Source organism: Aegilops tauschii, chromosome 5 (genome assembly GCF_002575655.3).
Source record: "Aegilops tauschii subsp. strangulata cultivar AL8/78 chromosome 5, Aet v6.0, whole genome shotgun sequence".
NCBI classification, from domain to species: domain Eukaryota; kingdom Viridiplantae; phylum Streptophyta; class Magnoliopsida; order Poales; family Poaceae; genus Aegilops; species Aegilops tauschii.
Window position 1 is genome coordinate 368114650 of NC_053039.3, and position 17886 is coordinate 368132535.

At 47.1% G+C, this 17886-nt stretch overlaps 3 protein-coding genes across 4 annotated transcripts; 2 read left to right on the forward strand and 1 right to left on the reverse strand.

Moving 5' to 3' along the window:
- The first annotated feature begins 10110 nt into the window (after positions 1-10110).
- On the forward strand, positions 10111-12578 carry LOC109779541 (uncharacterized). Its single transcript, XM_020338161.4, has 2 exons — positions 10111-10451; positions 11879-12578. Exon 2 carries the CDS (start codon positions 11888-11890, stop codon positions 12407-12409), a length of 522 nt encoding a protein of 173 aa, XP_020193750.1. The 5' UTR covers positions 10111-10451; positions 11879-11887; the 3' UTR covers positions 12410-12578.
- A 1097-nt stretch (positions 12579-13675) lies between these two features.
- Positions 13676-16410, forward strand: LOC109779539 (uncharacterized). 2 transcript variants are annotated; one of them, XM_020338158.4, is made up of 3 exons: positions 13676-14628; positions 14709-15171; positions 15252-15535. In XM_020338158.4, the coding sequence occupies exons 1-3, from the start codon at positions 14488-14490 to the stop codon at positions 15260-15262; spliced, it is 615 nt and encodes a 204-aa protein (XP_020193747.1). In that variant the 5' UTR covers positions 13676-14487; the 3' UTR covers positions 15263-15535. The 2 variants fall into 2 exon arrangements, with proteins under 2 accessions (XP_020193747.1, XP_020193748.1); XM_020338159.4 differs by having other exon boundaries at positions 14270-14628; positions 14727-15171; positions 15252-16410.
- On the reverse strand, positions 15194-15843 carry LOC109779540 (uncharacterized). The gene has a single exon (XM_020338160.4). It carries the CDS (start codon positions 15841-15843, stop codon positions 15316-15318), a length of 528 nt encoding a protein of 175 aa, XP_020193749.1. The 3' UTR covers positions 15194-15315.
- Positions 16411-17886: the final 1476 nt, after the last annotated feature.

The window sequence follows — 17886 nt, forward strand, 5'->3', positions numbered from 1 at the left end:
ATATGCAAAACCCTAAGCTTGGGGATGCTAATTTTGCTATGTCTACTACTTGTTGCAATGATCATGATTGGGGTGATTCTTCTTATGATCTTGAAAATTTATTTAAGCCCCATGATGAATATGAAATTGATAATAGTGTTTGCAATAATATTGAAAGTGGTTTTGGAAGAGTGTCAACTTTAGATCCCACATATTTGGAGGATTTTCAATCTTATGAAATTTTTGATAAAAGTGGGTTTGGAGATGTCATGACTTTAGTTAATGTTAATTCCACTATTTTGGAAGAGTGTCAACTTTGCATGCATGTGGTTCATAAAGAGAATATTTTATGTGATAGCTATGTTGTTGAATTTTCTTATGATCCTACATGTAATTATTATGAGAGAGGAAAATATGGTTGTAGAAATTTTCATGTTACTAAATTACCTCTCTTCATGTTGAGAATGCTATCGTCTCTTTCTTCTTTCTTGCATATGCTAGTTTTTGCTTGCCTTGAAATTTTGTTTGCTTCCAAAATGCCTATGCATAGGAAGTATGTTAGACTTAGATGTGTTTGTCACGTGTTTTATGATGTTCTCTTTGCGCTTCAATTCTTGTCTTTCATGTGAGCATCATTAAAATTATCAATGCCTAGCTAAAAAGGCTTTAAAGAAAAGCGCTTGTTGGGAGGCAACCCAATTTTATTTTTGCTTTTGCTTTTTAGGTTCTGTTTAGTAATAAATAATTCATATAGCTTCTGTTTAGATGTGGTTTTATGTTTTAATTAGTGTTTGTGCCAAGTAGAACCTTTGGGAAGACCTGGGTGAAGTCTTTGCGATCTTGCTGTAAAAAACAGAAACTTTTGCACTCACGAGATTAGCTGTCATTTATTACTGGAGAGTGCTTTTAGGTTGATTATTTTTGCAAATGATTAATAGACACATTCCTCACGTCTACCAATTTATTTCAGAATTTTTGGAGTTACATAAGTACTCGAACAAATCAGATTGCTATAGGCTGTTCTGTTTTTGACAGATTCTGTTTTTCGTGTGTTGCTTGCTTATTTTGATGAATCTATGAGTAGTATCGGGGGGTATGAACCATAGAGAAGTTGGAATACAGTAGGTTTAAAACCAATATAAATAAAGAATGAGTTCATTACAGTACCTTAAAGTGGTGGTTTATTTTCTTATACTAACGGAGCTCATGAGATTTTCTGTTGAAGTTTTGTGTTGTGAAGTTTTCAAGTTTTTGGGTAAAGATTTGATGGATTTTGGAATAAGGAGTGGCAAGAGCATAAGCTTGGGGATGCCCAAGGCACCCCAAGGTAAAATTCAAGGACAACCAAAAGCCTAAGCTTGCGGATGCCCCGGAAGGCATCCCCTCTTTCGTCTTCGTCTATCGGTAACTTTACTTGAGGCTATATTTTTATTCACCACATGATATGTGTTTTGCTTGGAGTGTCTTGTACGATTTGAGTCTTTGCTTTTTAGTTTACCACAATCATCCTCTCTGTACACACCTTTTGGAGAGACACGCATGAATCAGAATTTATTAGAATACTCTATGTGCTTATATCTTTTGAGCTAGATAATTTTGCTCTAGTACTTCACTTATATCCTTTTAGAGCACGGTGGTGGTTTTATTTTATAGAAATTATTGATCTCTCATGCTTCACTTATATTATTTTGAGAGTCTTTTAGAACAGCATGGTAATTTACTTTGGTTATGAATTTAGTCCTAATATGATGAGCATCCAAGATGGGTATAATAGAAACTTTCATATAAAGTGCATTGAATACTATGAGAAGTTTGATTCCTTATGATTGTTTTGAGATATGAAGATGGTGATATTAGAGTCATGCTAGTTGAGTAGTTGTGAATTTGAGAGATACTTGTGTTAAAGTTTGTGATTCCCGTAGCATGCACGTATGGTGAACCGTTATGTGATGAAGTCGGAGCATGATTTATTTATTTATTGTCTTCCTTATGAGTGCGGTCGGGGACGAGCGATGGTCTTTTCCTACCAATCTATCCCCCTAGGAGCATGCGCATAGTACTTCGTTTCGATAACTAATAGATTTTTGCAATAAGTATGTGAGTTCTTTATGACTAATGTTGAGTCCATGGATTATACGCACTCTCACCCTTCCACCATTGCTAGCCTCTCTAATACCGCGCAACTTTCGCCGGAATCATACACCCACCATATACCTTCCTCAAAACAGCCACCATACCTACCTATTATGGCATTTCCATAGCCATTCCGAGATATATTGCCATGCAACTTTCCACCGTTCCGTTTATTATGACACGCTTCATCATTGTCATATTGCTTTGCATGATCATGTAGTTGACATCGTATTTGTGGCAAAGCCACCATTCATAATTTTTCATACATGTCACTCTTGATTCATTGCACATCCCGGTACACCGTCGGAGGCATTCACATAGAGTCATATTTTGTTCTAAGTATTGAGTTGTAATTCTTGAGTTGTAAGTAAATAAAAGTGTGATGATCTTCATTATTAGATCATTGTCCTGGTGAGGAAGGATGATGGAGACTATGATTCCCCCACAAGTCGGGATGAGACTCCGGACGAAAAAAAAGAGGCCATAAAAAAGAGAGAAAGGCCCAAATAAAAAACGAGAGAAAAAGAGAGAAGGTACAATGCTATTATCCTTTTTCCACACTTGTGCTTCAAAGTAGCACCATGATCTTCATGATAGAGAGTCTCCTATGTTGTCACTTTCATATACTAGTGGGAAATTTTTCATTATAGAACTTGGCTTGTATATTCCAATGATGGGCTTCCTCAAATTGCCCTAGGTCTTCGTGAGCAAGCGAGTTGGATGCACACCCACTTAGTTTCTTTTGTTGAGCTTTCATACACTTATAGCTCTAGTGCATCCGTTGCATGGCAATCTCTACTCACTCACATTGATATCTATTGATGGGCATCTCCATAGCCCGTTAATACGCCTAGTTGATGCGAGACTATCTTCTCCTTTTTGTCTTCTCCACAACCACCATTCTATTCCACCTATGGTGCTATGTCCATGGCTCACACTCATGTATTGCGTGAAGATTAAAAAAGTTTGAGAACATCAAAAGTATGAAACAATTGCTTGGCTTGTCATCGGGGTTGTGCATGATTTAAATAGTTTTTGTGATGAAGATAGAGCATAGCCAGACTATATGATTTTGGAGGGATAGCTTTCTTTGGCCATGTTATTTTGAGAAGACATGATTGCTTTATTAGTATGCTTGAAGTATTATTATTTTCATGTCAATATTAAACTTTTGTTTTGAATTTTATTGATCTGAACATTCATGCCACAATAAAGAGAATTACATTGATAATTATGATAGGTAGCATTCCACATCAAAATTTCTGTTTTTATCATTTACCTACTCGAGGATGAGCAGGAATTAAGCTTGGGATGCTTGATACGTCTACAACGTATCTATAATTTTTGATTGTTCCATGCGATTATATTATCTGTTTTGGATGTTTAATGGGCTTTAATATGCTCTTTTATATTATTTTTGGGACTAACCTATTAACCGGAGGCCCAGTGCCAGTTTCTGTTTTTTTGCCTATTTTAGAATTTTGCAGAAAAGGAATACCAAACGGAGTCCAAATGGAATGAAACCTTCGCGATGATCTTTCTTGGACCGAAAGCAAACCAGAAGACTTGGAGTTGAAGTCTGGAACTCCGCGAGGCGGCCACGAGGCAAGAGGGCGCGCCCAGGGGGGTAGGCACGGCCCCCAACCTCGTGGGCCCTACGGAGCTCCACCGACGTACTTCTTTCGCCTATATATACTCTTATACCCTAGAAACATCAGGGGGAGCTACGAAACCACTTTTCCACCGCCGCAACCTTCTGTACCCGTGAGATCCCATCTTGGGGCCTTTTTCGGTGATCTGCCGGAGGGGGAATCGATCACGGAGGGCTTCTACATCAACACCATTGCCTCTCCGATGAAGCGTGAGTAGTTTACCACAGACCTTCGGGTTCATTGTTATTAGCTAGATGGCTTCTTCTCTCTCTTTGATTCTCAATACAAAGTTCTCCTCGATGTTCTTGGAGATCTATTCGATGTAATACTCTTTTGCGGTGTATTTGCCGAGATCCGATGAATTGTGGATTTATGAACAAGTTTATCTATGAATATTATTTGGTTCTTCTCTGAATTCTTATATGCATGATTTGATATCTTTGCAAGTCTCTTCGAATTATCAGTTTAGTTTGGCCTACTAGATTGATCTTTCTTGCAATGGGAGAAGTGCTTAGCTTTGGGTTCAAACTTGCGGTGTCCTTTCCCAGTGACAGTAGGGGCAGCAAGGCACGTATTGTATTGTTGCCATCGAGGATAAAAAGATGGGGTTTATATCATATTGCTTGAGTTTATCCCTCTACATCATGTCATCTTGCTTAATGCATTACTCTGTTCTTATGAACTTAATACTCTAGATGCATGCTGGATAGCGGTCGATGTGTGGAGTAATAGTAGTAGATGCAGAATCGTTTCGATCTACTTGACACAGGCGTGATGCCTATATTCATGATCATATTCTCATGACTATGCGCTTTTCCATCAATTGCTCAGCAGTAATTTGTTCACCCACCGTAATACATGCTATCTTGAGAGAAGCCACTAGTGAAACCTATGGCCCCCAGGTCTCTTTCTTATTATATTGCATCTCTTTTATTTTACATCGCATCTTGTTTACTATTTTGCAATCTTTACTTTCCAATTTATACAACAAAAATACCAAAAATATTTACTTTACTATCTTTATTAGATCTCACTTTTGCCAGTGACCGTGAAGGGATTGACAACCCCTTTATCGCGTTGGTTGCAAGGTTCTTGATTGTTTGTGCAGGTACTAGGTGACTTGAGCATTGTCTCCTACTAGATTGATACCTTGGTTCTCAAAACTGAGGGAAATACTTACGCTACTTTGCTGCATCATCCTTTTCTCTTCAAGGGAAAACCAACGCATGGTCAAGAGGTAGCACCTGACAATCGGGACCCACCTGGTCGAAGCATACGTAGTGTTGTCATTCTGGTCGCGAACGTGTACGTACATACTGGTTGATCGGTCTGTCTGCAGGCTGCAGCGATGAACCGTGGCCGTGTAAGGAAGGGCACGTGTCGTAGTAGAGGCGCGCACGTAGCATGTACACGTACGTATAGCTAGGGTGCAAGAAAGAAAATACGGCCACATACGGGCGGGGTCTCGAATGCCTACTCGCGCATACGTACGGCCAGGGCTCGTGTACATGGCTGGGTCGGAACGGAGAAACTACATCGTCATCGTGTTCATGGGGAGGCAACGAAATGCGTAGTGTTCATCGGGAGGCAACGGAATACGTCGTGTTCATCGGGAGCCAACCGGCTTGGACGGAACAGCCGATCGAAACAAGGCCTGGCGTACCACAGAACAGAGGAAACGGCCTTGTGTTCGACCGGCCACGGTCGAAACGGGATCCTGTTCATCGAGAGGGGTCTGGCGTACCGCAAAACGGAGGAAACAGACTTCTCTTGGACCTCCTACGGTCGAAACGGGGTCCTGTTGATCGGGAGGGGTGTGGCGTACCGCAAAACGGAGGAAACAGACTTGTGTTGGAGCACTACGGTCGAAACGGGGGTCCTGTTCATCGGGAGGGGTGTGGCGTACCGCAAAACGGGACTCCATGGGATACTGTTCATCTCCACCGTCGACCTCCTCCGGCCTCCACGGGCTACTGTTCATCCACCGTCGACCTCCTCCAGCCTCCACCTATGACTGTTCATCCACGGGCTCCTGTTCATCCAGCCTCCACCGCTCCTCCACCTGCTACTGTTCAACCAGCCCTCTCCACGGGGTCCTGTTCAACCACCCCTCCACGGGCTACTGTTCATCCAGCCCTCCACGGGCTACAATTCAACCACCCCTCCACGGGCTACCGTTCATCCAGCCCTCCACCTTCTACTGTTCAACCAGCCCTCCACGGGGTCCTGTTCATCCAGCCCTCCACGGGGTCCTGTTCATCCACCCCCCAACCGGCTCGATCGATCGGGGTCATGTTCATCCAGCGGCAACGGCCTCTACTACCACGAGGTCCTGTTCATCCAACCCCCCGCCGGGAACTGTTCATCCACCCCCCAACAACGCTCACTGTTCATCCATAGGCAGCATTGATCGGCTTCAGTTAGCAGCAGTAGCGAAGGAATCACTCGATCGGGTTCAGTTAACAGCCATCGATCGATCGCTCGAGTTCAGTAACGCGTAGCCTGCAGTGCAATCGCTCGGGTTCAATTATAGCCCAATGCCTCGCTCGGGTTCAGTTAGAGCCCAACGCCTCGCACCCACGCGCGTATGTGTACGAGAGAAACGCGCGTCGCTCGGCCCCTGACCACCCACCGTGACCGGGAACTCCCCGATATTTTCCTTGCCCTCGCTTCTGCCACGGTTTTTTCCATCATGGACGGCCCAAAGAATGTCATGCAGCTGCGTCTCCGGCCCGCCCAGGACAAAAAGCCCATTTTCTGTCATGATTTTTTTATCATAGAAGTAGGATCCCACCACATCTATTATGATACCGGGTTTTGTCATAATTATCGTCATAGAAGTGTCATAAGCATGACAGGAAAAAAAATCGTTCGGCCCAAAATGTCACGGATGTGTCTTTTTTTGTAGTGGTGGGTTGTGCCCACCTCGGGTGCCCCCCGGACCGCCTCTTTGCTCTATAAATATCCCAATATTCCCAAAACCCTAGGGGAGTCGACGAAATATTCATCCAGCCGCCGCAGAGTCCAGAACCACCATATCCAATCTAGACACCATCTCGGACGGGGTTCACCACCTCCATTGGTGCCTCTCCAATGATGCGTGAGTAGTTCTTTTTAGACCTTCGGGTCCGTAGTTAGTAGCTAGATGGCTTCATCTCTCTCTCTCTGAATTCTCAATACAATGGTCTCTTGGAGATCCATATGATGTAACTCTTTTGCGGTGTGTTTGTTGGGATCGATGAACTTTGAGTTTATGATCAGATCTATCTTTTTATATCCATGAAAGTATTTGAGTTTCTTTGATCTCTTTTATGCATGATCTCTTATAGCCTCATATTTCTTCTCCTATATTTGGGTTTTGTTTGGCCAACTTGATCTATTTATCTTGCAATGGGAAGAGGTGCTTTGTAGTGGGTTCGATCTTACGGTGCTTGATCCCAGTGACAGAAAGGGAAACGACACGTGTGTATCGTTGCTACTAAGGATAAATCGATGGGGTCTATCTCTACATAGATAGATCTTGTCTACATCATGTCATCGTTCTTATTGCATTACTCCGTTTTTCCATGAACTTAATACACTACATGCATGCTGGATAGCGGTCGGTGTGTGGAGTAATAGTAGTAGATGCAGGCAGGAGTCGGTGTACTAATCTTGGACATGATGCCTATATCATTGCCTGGATATCGTCATGAGTATTTGAAGTTCTATCAATTGCCCAACAGTAATTTGTTCACCCACCTTTGCGATCTACTTTTTCCTTGCATTTATTTTCAGATCTATTAAACCAAAAATACAAAAATATCTTGCTGCATTTTATTTTTATTTACTTTATTTGGCGTTCGATCTATCAATCTACTATAATTTATCTCACGTCCGTTCGCCTATCTTGAGGCGCCGTACCCCGGAAGGGATTGACAACCCCTTTAACACGTCGGGTTGCGAGGATTTGTTATCTGTGTGCAGGGGCTGTTTACGTTGTGTTGCTTGGTTCTCCTACTGGTTCGATAACCTTGGTTTCATATCTGAGGGAAATACCTACCGCCGTTGTGCTGCATGATCCCTTCCTCTTTGGGGAAATATCGACGTAGCTTCAAGCGACATCAAAACTCCAACATCGGAACACAATAGACGATGCATACGAAATCCGTTTTTGATGAACTCGAGCTTGTCATGATAATGACCATAAGCTCCAAAACTCACAAAGAGAACCACCAAACAAGAACCAAGAAAGATGATGCAAGGATGGAATGGTTTGAGCTCTCTACGAACGATACGATCAATCTACTCACTCGAGTGCCCCCCTTGATAGTACGACAATCAATCCTATAACCCGGTCTCCCAACTAACACTATGAGACCGGTAAATTAGAAAACCTATCAAGGACAAACTTTTGCCTTGCCCAAAGTTTACTTGAGCTAGATGATGACGATCTTGTCCTCCTCAAGTTGGACCACCTTCCTTGATTGTGTTGGTTCGATGAAGACTAGTAGATTGTCCCCTATACTCCACTATGGGTGAGCCACTCTTCGGCACATCTTCACAAGTCCATTATCACGAGAATGGTTGGCAAGCTTCAAGCATGATCTCTTCGTGATGCTCCACTTGAACTTGCACACCATAACCTTCATGATGATCACCACTTGCTGTCATCCTTCATGGTTTATATGATATCTTTTTATGCATGCCTGTGGAAACATACTTAACCCCACAAAGAACTCTCACATAGACCATGGGTTAGTACACAAAGCGCAATGGACAATGCTTACCATGCCATGGGACCACTTGATCCCACTCGATATATCTTGTACGTTTTGTGCGTTGATCAAGTTGAATCCACTCTTTGTTCTTAGTCCTGATCAACCTTGTATCTTATCTTCTCTCTTCATAAAGATGATGTCTTGAAGGTAAACATGAATGTTCACACCATCTTCTTCTTCAAGACATGCTTGCAATAGGCTCAACTCTCACATGACCTATGTTTGGATAAACCCTTGAATAGCACCTTGGTCAACACATAATCTCCTTATAATAACCTTGAAACCAACAAATGGTCTTCAAGCAAAGCCTATGGACAGACCCTTTCAAATATAACTCAAGGCAACCATTAGTCCATAAGGATTGTCATCAATTACCAAAACCAAACATGGGGGCACCATGCTCTTTCATCGTGGTTGTTAAGTAGCGAAATTTGTGCTTAGGAGGGTGAATGTGAGTTACAACACATGCGATATTAGGCTAAATCGAGTTCATCTGAGTCTGTGCAGGATAACCGAAGTGTAAGGTGATTCCTGAGTCGTTTTCTACCCAATCTCTAAGACTTAATTAGAGTCCTAAATCATATAGACTTGTGGTCTGGGTCACGTAGTGTTGGGCAAGTTAGGAGGCCGCGTTGGACGTGTCGTCGGTTCATTGAGCCATATATAAAGCAAAAGAAACAAGATTGAAAAGCTACGAATTTGGGCAGCACCAAAACTATCGTCTCTGTTCTTATTTTCCTAAGCTAGCTACTTCACGTTTTGACCTGGGAACTAACAATGTATATGAGTTGAGATCCGGCGATGACATAGCACACACTTATCGTCAGGGGGGACAAATCCAGAGGAGATTCAAGCCTTATGTAATATGCTCTGTAATGAGCATGGTTGATGAATGAAAAGACTTTTACTCATAAAAAAAGATAGAATGGTTTGGTTCTCCTAACTGGGTGTTATTTTGACCTTTAGTTTTACTAGTGGTATTTTAGATTGGTTTTTGTAGTGGTATTTTGGCTATTCTCGGAAGGGAACGAATGGAACATGGGGGTAGGTGCACCCGTCTTTCAAAAGAAATGTAATTTAAAAAATGTTCAAACAATCATGTAATTTGTTGGCCACAAACTTGATAAAACGGATTTGAGGCACCCACGCCACATGACTGCGTCCTCCCTGGAACAACTAAGACGACGGCTAAGAGAAGGGGCCTACCTCTGGAAGACCACCGCGTTCCGGTGTTTCCACAGATGCCAACAGCAGAGAAAGGTAAATTCTGTGGGCGAGCCGACAATAGTTGCGGCCGAGCGAGCAAGTTGGGGGAGGTCGGACACGGTGATGCCGGCTGTTGGCACCTTCACCCTCCTCCAGAAGTTACGACGAACGAGCAGTCAAAGATCATGTGGTCCGCCGTTTTTGAGTAGGGCACGATTGAAATTGAATAGATTGAAAATTTCTCACACACAATTTTTTTTAAAAGATTATTGGCTTTTTTCTGAATTGCTATTTTCCCCCTGAAAATTGTTCATGGGGATCTACAACGGTGTATCCTGTTATTTTCCACGTCGTTCTATTCTCCTCAACCTCACCCTCGACCCTCACGGCCAAAAAAAAAACTCACCCTCGACCGGGCATACCCGAGCCCTCGTAGGTTTGGCTCTCTTCCAGCCGCCGCCGCCGCCGCCCGAGGGATCTGCTGCCACCGGAGCCCCTTTCCACCGGCCGGTGGATTGGCTCCACCCTCCCTCCCAAATCCCCCGCCCCCGATCTTCCTCCTCCCCCTCGCCGTACATCGCCCCGGCGCCTGAGCTCGCCGCAGCCGTCCTCCTCCTCGCCTACGACGCCGCCGCCCCCTACCTCCTTCCTCCAACGCCACCTACCGCCCTGCTTCACTTCTGACACCCCTGGCCCGCCCTGCTTCGCCTCCGAATCCAAGGTAGCGCCATCACCATCTTTTCTTTGTTATATGCTGTTGATCTAGCGGGTTTCCCTCGATTGAAGTTTAGAAGTTCCTGGGGTGACCTATAATTCTGAAGGAACTGTAATATAAAATATATATACTACTGCTTGGTATATAACTTCGAAAGGCAGCTCAAAATTTCATCTGAAGCTTCTTGATGGAAATGTTGTTTCTGAACATTCTTAAGCTAGTGGAATATACCACATTTTGGCAGTGCCTTTTCTTACTTGATGAAAATATAAAGGTGTTTGGTTCGTGGGCAGTGGCGCAAACGCAAACGTATTGAGATTAAACCTTGTTTGGCACTATGAACTGTAACGTTAACCGATTTCAGTGAATTTCCAGCGGTCAGTGACAGCGGCGCTTTTTGTGACCTCTCCTGCGCCTGTGCCTGTGCGTGCTCCAATCAGTAAGCTAGATACAGGGCTAGGACTGGGCGGACTGGCCGGTGGCCTGGCCTGTGCAGCCGGCTAGCTGCTAGCGCAGTGAGGCGCTAGATACAGACGTTACAGCGACTGACCGGAGCGGCCCTGCCGGTGCGGGATGGCCGCCAATGTCGCCGACTTGGCTCCTGTTGTGCTTCCTTGACCTCCCGTCCCATGCGGGCATGACATCCAATCCAACCTCTCATGCCTCCTTTCATGGCGCCCACGCCTCCTACACCTCGCATCCCGACATGCATTACCTAGGCCACTCCTGCCCCCGAGGCATCGGCCGACTCCTGCACTGCCAGTGCCACCGCTGCAGCCTTTCAGGACTGCTGGAGACGACCTTGCTGGTTGCGGCGGAGCCTCAACGGCTGGCGTGGTAAGCTTCGACGAGGGGGCTGTGGTTTGGGTCAGCGGCTCCGGTGACGCCATGTACCAGTCTAGGCTCCCGCCTCCCGGTGGTCGGCGGCTCGCCGGGGGCCATCATGGTGCACCACTGGTGCAGTGGCGGTTGCGCCTTTAGGCGGAGCAGACCATGAAAAAGTCGGCATTGTGGGAAGAGGCTTCGTGCGGGAAAGAGTCAGTTTCCGATACAGGCGATTTTGGGAGTAATCAGATTTGTACTAGTTCGGATTTGATACCTGTGTTAACAGATTGCGGCTCGGCGAAACCAAACATATTTTAAAGGTATGTGTTAAGGTTACGTTACAAAATCCTAAAACAGACACATCCTCTGTGTTACATGGTAGGTATGTACTACTCCCTCTGTCCCAAAATTTTGTACTAAAGTTAGTACAAAGTTAAGACACTTATTTTGGGACGGAGGGAGTACTATATAGCAAGTATTATTCTGCTTCATTTTTTAAGTATTATTCTGCTTTGTCTAGCAATTGTTTTGTCATGAAGTGGTTAGGGTTAATTGCATGCTTTTCTCTATTTATTTGTTTCTCTGAGGCCCCTTTTTTACTTCTCCAGCTTCTGCAAATGCTTCAAGGCAGCGGCATCTCCAACCAGAAGACCTTGTATGAAGTTCTATCTGTGCCTGAAGATGCTACATATGACGAAATACGTGCAGCATACAAGTGTGCTGCTTTAAACACACATCCTGACAAAGCACAGGCGACTGTCGAGTCATCTGTGTGTACCGGCGAGCAACATGGTTTTTTCGGTGTGCAGAAGGCATGGGAAACCCTACGCTACCCCAAATGTCGAGCAGAGTATGATAAACAGCTTCAATCATCCAGACAGAGCATTGATATTATCGCATCTGATATCGAAATCGAGGATATGACTGTTGAAAGTTCTGACGATGGTGTGGAGCTATTGTACGCCTGCAGATGCGGCGATTATTTTTCGATCACAGCTTGTGAGCTTGGTGAAATGGGAATTTCGGTGAGTGAAGATGGGGAAATAGTAGCGCAGGCACCTGATTCTTTACCAACGTCTATTGTTCTGGGATGTGGCTCATGTTCTCTTAAAACACGACTGGTTATAAATAAAGCTTGATTCGTTGTACCGCTGGGTGTGTGTTGGTCAACAAATACTGATTTGAACACCTTCTATCCTGCTCTTTTCAAGCGCCTCCGATCATCGTCGACATAGCGTGTACTGTTGGCATATTCATTCTTCCTTGTGTACCTGAGCTGGTTTTATTGAGATGAATGATGTTTTTGACCATCGTGCTCAGCTAACCACCTTTGTTGATTCAACTCGCTGTGGGTTGTTATCTGTACGTCTCTTTCCGTTAATTTTGCTTGTTGGCTATGACTAGATGCTCCCTCACCTGTCGGTGGTTCTGATGTACGACAGCTGAGGTGAATGCTTACTGCTCATTTCTTTGACTTGGATGATTTCTCCTGTCAATTACACTGACGAAACAACAAGAAAGAGCAGGTCCTAATTTGTTGTGTCTTTTGCTGTAAATTATAATACAGTATATATATATATATATATATATATATATATATATATATATATATATATTTGGCATTACCCTTGCTGCCTTGTCTGGTCTATACTGCTAATCAAGGTCAGCATCCTGCACAGAACGGTCTCGTTTTGTATGATGTTGCCAAGGGATGATCTATCAGCATATGTTTGTTAGTAAAACCCAATCCGCCGTTAACGGCAAGTCACCCGTAACATGCACAGAACGGTCTCGTTTTGTATGATGTTGCCAAGGGATGATCTATCAGCATATGTTTGTTAGTAAAACCCAATCCGCCGTTAACGGCAAGTCACCCGTAACATGACTATGTGCATGTTTTTTTATTATGGTAATACGTATGTCATTTATATAGTAAGGATCATATTACAAGCCACGTACACACAGACCTGTCAAAACTGAAAAGACCGCAAAACGCTAACCTTTGCACAGAAGAACAGTAGCCAAGAAAGAAAATTACAATCGAGACCGAAGAATCCTCTCAGCTTGACATCAACGTCCGTCACTTGTCTATGGCGCCACTAGAGCAACCACCAAAAAAGAGAAAATGATAGACCACCTTCTGTGCAAAGATCCACACGCGTGGACCCGGTGACCCCCCTCACCGGTAACGACCGAGGTCGTTGGCGGAGGGAGCCACCGGAGGACAACGGCGGAAGTAGACGCCCCGGAGGCTGCGACGGCGACGAGATCGCCTCTTCTTTCTTTCTGGGAAAGAAAGAAAAAAAAAACTATGTAACGTGTACCCGGTCACAATTGTCATCTTTTTTTACCTGGACTAGTGTACGTTGTATTTTGTTGCATATACATTTCTCCATAGAGACAGCTCGACCTGTCTCTTCACACCGATCGATTCGTTACCACAGGAACCTAAGCATTTCGTTTTCACGACCGCATTCCCACCGCACCTGCACCGGCATCGGCGTGTACCTTGGGCTTTGATTCTCCCCACGGCCCTGTCCCGAAAGCAACATCGAACCACCACCAGCAATGTTGTTTTGCATCTTCTTCTTCTTCTTTATTCGGCTTTATTGATCCTTCCGAAGAGAGCATTTTTTGCTTCCGAATCATTTCTCCCTATGATCTTGCACGACAAGATTGCCTGCACGCGCTTTTGTTGTTTGTGGCTTCGGTGCTCCCAGCCATGTAGTCAACACGATCTTCGCTTATTTGAACCTCGGGCTTTGTACTGGTCATGGTTGTGCTGCTTACGCATTGACGATCAAACTTCCGTCCTTCCTGGATCGAAGCACACTAAGAACTAGACACGTTCTTTTCCCCTTGAGTAACAGGACAGGATCGGAAGTGGAGCTCGGCGCCGCAAATATTACAAGTACACTGTCCAGCTCGAGCAAGGCGGCTGTTACGTAGCCTTGAACCCAAAGGATTTGTATACAAACCCTAGGCACTAGTAGGGTACAAACACATCGAGAGCCAGCTCTGTTCCGTTCAAGTTGCGGGGCGCCTGTCATGCGCGTCCGCATCGACCCCACGTCACCTCAAGAAAAACCCATTCGCGCCGGCCCTGGCCGCAGCGACAACAAGATCGCTCCCCCATTTATAGGCACACCAGAGATGACATGCCACATCGCGTGAGCGTTGCACGAGCAGATCGATCGATCGGTCGACCGCGTGAGCAATGCCTTGCGTGGCGCACGAGTGCCATCCCAGGCTCCCCGCCGCTAACCACTGCAGGTCCCTCTCCTGCCTCGGCACCCCCGCCGCCGGGTGGAGCTCCGGCGACGACGACCGCGAGGAGGACGAGCTCGACACGAAACAGGTAGCGGCAGAGCATGCTCTGTTCTTGACCCATTCATGTGCGCATGACGCATCCCGGCATCCGTGTAACCGTGCTAGTAGTATACTGCATGCATTCAGGTGATACTGAACGAAATGAGGAACCGGGAGATGAGGAAGCGGTCGTCCAGGTGCAGCGTGGACTCGCCGACTCTGTCCGGCGCCTTCGCCTGGTCCTTCACTCCGCTCCACCCGAGAAGCTCTATCGAGAAGGTCTCCTGTACTGAGGAGGAGAAGGAGGCGGCGAGTGACAGTGACAACGAGAGCGAGGCGTTCTTCTCGGTGAAGAGCTTCTTCACGCGCAGCACGAGCCGGGCGGCGACCGTGGCTTCGTCGACGGACATGGACCCGCCGGCGACGTGGGAGGGCTTACGGGGCTGCGAGGGGTGGCCGTTCGGGCTGTGCCGTCGCCCCGCCGTGCCGCCGCTGCCCAGCACGCCGGCCGACTCTTGGAAATGGCGCAAGCGGAGCAGAAACCTCGCCGAACACAGCCCGGCTCCGGCTTACAGCTTAAAGATCACTACCAGTTAAGTTAATCGGCGACACCATTACAGAAACAAGAACTTCCATTGCCAAGAATGAAACCCCCAAACTGTTGGTATGCAGACTACAAATGAAATTAGCAACAGAAGAAACAAATAAAAGGGCGTGAAAGGAACTCGAAAAGCTTTCAGATCAGCCGCCGCTCGGCGTCGGCGTCGTCGCGGCGGCCGAAGAGGAGGGCGGCGAAGCTGGCGGCGGCGCAGACGGCGGCGACGGCGTTGCCCTCGCAGAGCAGCACGCGGAGCGCGAGCCGCGCGATGTCGGCCGTGGCGCGGCGCGCCTCGGCGACCAGCGACCGCCGGGGCTTGCCCGCGAACGCCAGCAGCACGAGCACGGTGATCCAGGTGACCAGCATGGCGGGCGCGGCGACGGCCAGCGCGGCGCCCATGGAGAGCAGCCCGAAGACGGCGCCGTACATGACGGAGGCGTAGAGCGCGGCGGGCCACGCGGCCGGGTGCGCCGCCGAGCCCGCGGCCGCGGCGTAGTACCAGGCGCGCACGGACGCCAGCAGGCTCCAGGAGGAGGAGAGCAGCGCGGCGTAGACGGCGAGGAAGAGCGCCGCCCAGGTGCGGCGCTTGCTCATGGCCCGGAGCAGGAGGGAGGTCCAGGGGGGCCACGACGGCGGGCCCGGCTCGGCGGCCTCCTGATCCGCCATAGATGGGGCGCGGATGCTCGATTCCAAGGTGGTAATTTTGGGGGCGGGGGGTTCTGCCTGCGGCTGCGGGCGGCGGTGCTCTGGTTTGGTTTACCTTGGTTGCTTTGCTGCTGGGTGAAGGCACGGCAGGGATGCCCGAATGCCGAATCGACTCTTGCTTTCCGAAAGGGGCTCATCCCCTTTGTCCTTTTTTTTTCATTCTAGATTAGAGTAGACTAGAGAGTGGAAAGTGCTGGGAGCTGGGCTGATTCAGGCCAGCTCGACGTGCATCGGGCCGCGTCGGCGTCGGGCTAGGGCCAGCTGGTCCGGCACGGAAGCCTCACGCCGGCGACAACGCCGCCGATGGCCTCCCGTTTGGCCTGTCGGACTATATCTGGCCATCTACAGCCCGGCCCGACCTTGCCCACGGGCTGGGCCTGGGCCTAGTTTTTCAGCCATAGGTCGGGCAACGGCAGGATTGGGCTCGTCATATTTGTAATTTAAGGAAGAGGCCCGGTTCAAGGCCTGATGGGTTTTTTGACTGACGGGTCGGGCTTGGTCTTGGAAACTAGGCCCGATGGGCTTTTTGACTGATCGGCCGAGCTCGAGCCTGAAAACTAGGCCTGGCGGCCAGGCCGTGCCCAGGCCTAGGTTATCTGTTTCGGGCTTTGTTAGGCCCAGCCCGGCCGAACTCCCACTAATCCGCCCCTTGAATCTCATGGGTGGGCCCACTTACTCCCCAAGTGTTGCCATCTCATTCCATAACCATGATCCTGTATGATTTGTTCGTAGGTGTAGCAAATCTCCGTCTCAATGCGAAGCAACCTGTGAGTGGATGGTTAGAGGGACTGTGGTATCCCAGCCCACGAGGGCTCAAGTCCTGGTGCTCGCTTATTCCTGGATTTATTTCAGGATTTTCAGCGATGTGCTTTCAGTGGGACGAGACGTTCCCGTCGACGACGAGGCGCCTACGGTGACTTCGTAAATTTCAAGATGACATGTCGGCTCAGTCTCTCGGAGGTGCTCATAGGGGTAGGGTGTGCGTATGTGCGTTCATAGGGGTGAGTGTATGCGCGTATGTATGAGCGCTTGCGTCTGTACTGATGTTCAAAAAAAATCCCAGTCTCAATTGCGGATCCTTAAATTCTTATAGAATCCTTACACATGGATGATAGAGCATAAATTCGACAGTTCAACACAAAGCAAAATAAATTATATTACTCCCTCCGCCCCAAAATAAGTGTCTTGAGCTTAGTACAAATTTGTACTAGAGTTAGTACAAAGTTGAGAACGGCGATGGCTCGAACGCGGAAAATGGTTAACGGACGCGGGAGGAGAGCAGTGGGTTTGGAAGACTTGGGGGATTTGATGCAATTTATGGTGGGGTCGGGCTGTCTGGTTCGACGTGGTGGATGTGTCCGAGCCTCCTCATACCCGCCCTGGATTTGGGCTGGATGAGGGGTGCCGATCAGCTCAAGAGTTTAGGGTCTGTATGAGGAGCCCGTCTAGGTCAGTCTTCTGACCAGTCAGTGGTCGGGCCGTCCGCCCAGGAGTTTGAGGCTAGTTTGAGGTGCTGGGCTGTAAATGCTAATGTGAGGGTTCATGAGAAGAGTAGTCGCACCGCCGTCGATGATATTTTTGGTCCCCACGCTTCAGGCTGCCATTTGTGTTGAGAGATGGGGGGCTCATATCTTCAAATAGTTTTGTATTCTTCATTAGCGTCTAGTAGTGATCTTAGTCTTGTATGAAAAGTTATTTTTGTGCCTGTAGTGTTCGTATGAATAAAGTTTGTGTCATCATAAATCTTGGTTTTGCGATCCGATGAGGTAATGTTTATGTGTAAGCAGTTTTGTCATGGTTTGATTCTTTGCGAAGTTGGAATCTGATCTCAACACCATGGTGAAGAACTTGTGATTCAATAGGGCAAATCCAACGCGGTCCATTAAATGGACACCATCAAATGTGTGTGGACACGTCCAGACGTGTTAGCGGACAGGAATGGGGCAGCAGCCGTCCAATCGGATGCACCAAATGTCCACTCCCATTTTTTTTATCCGGACTATG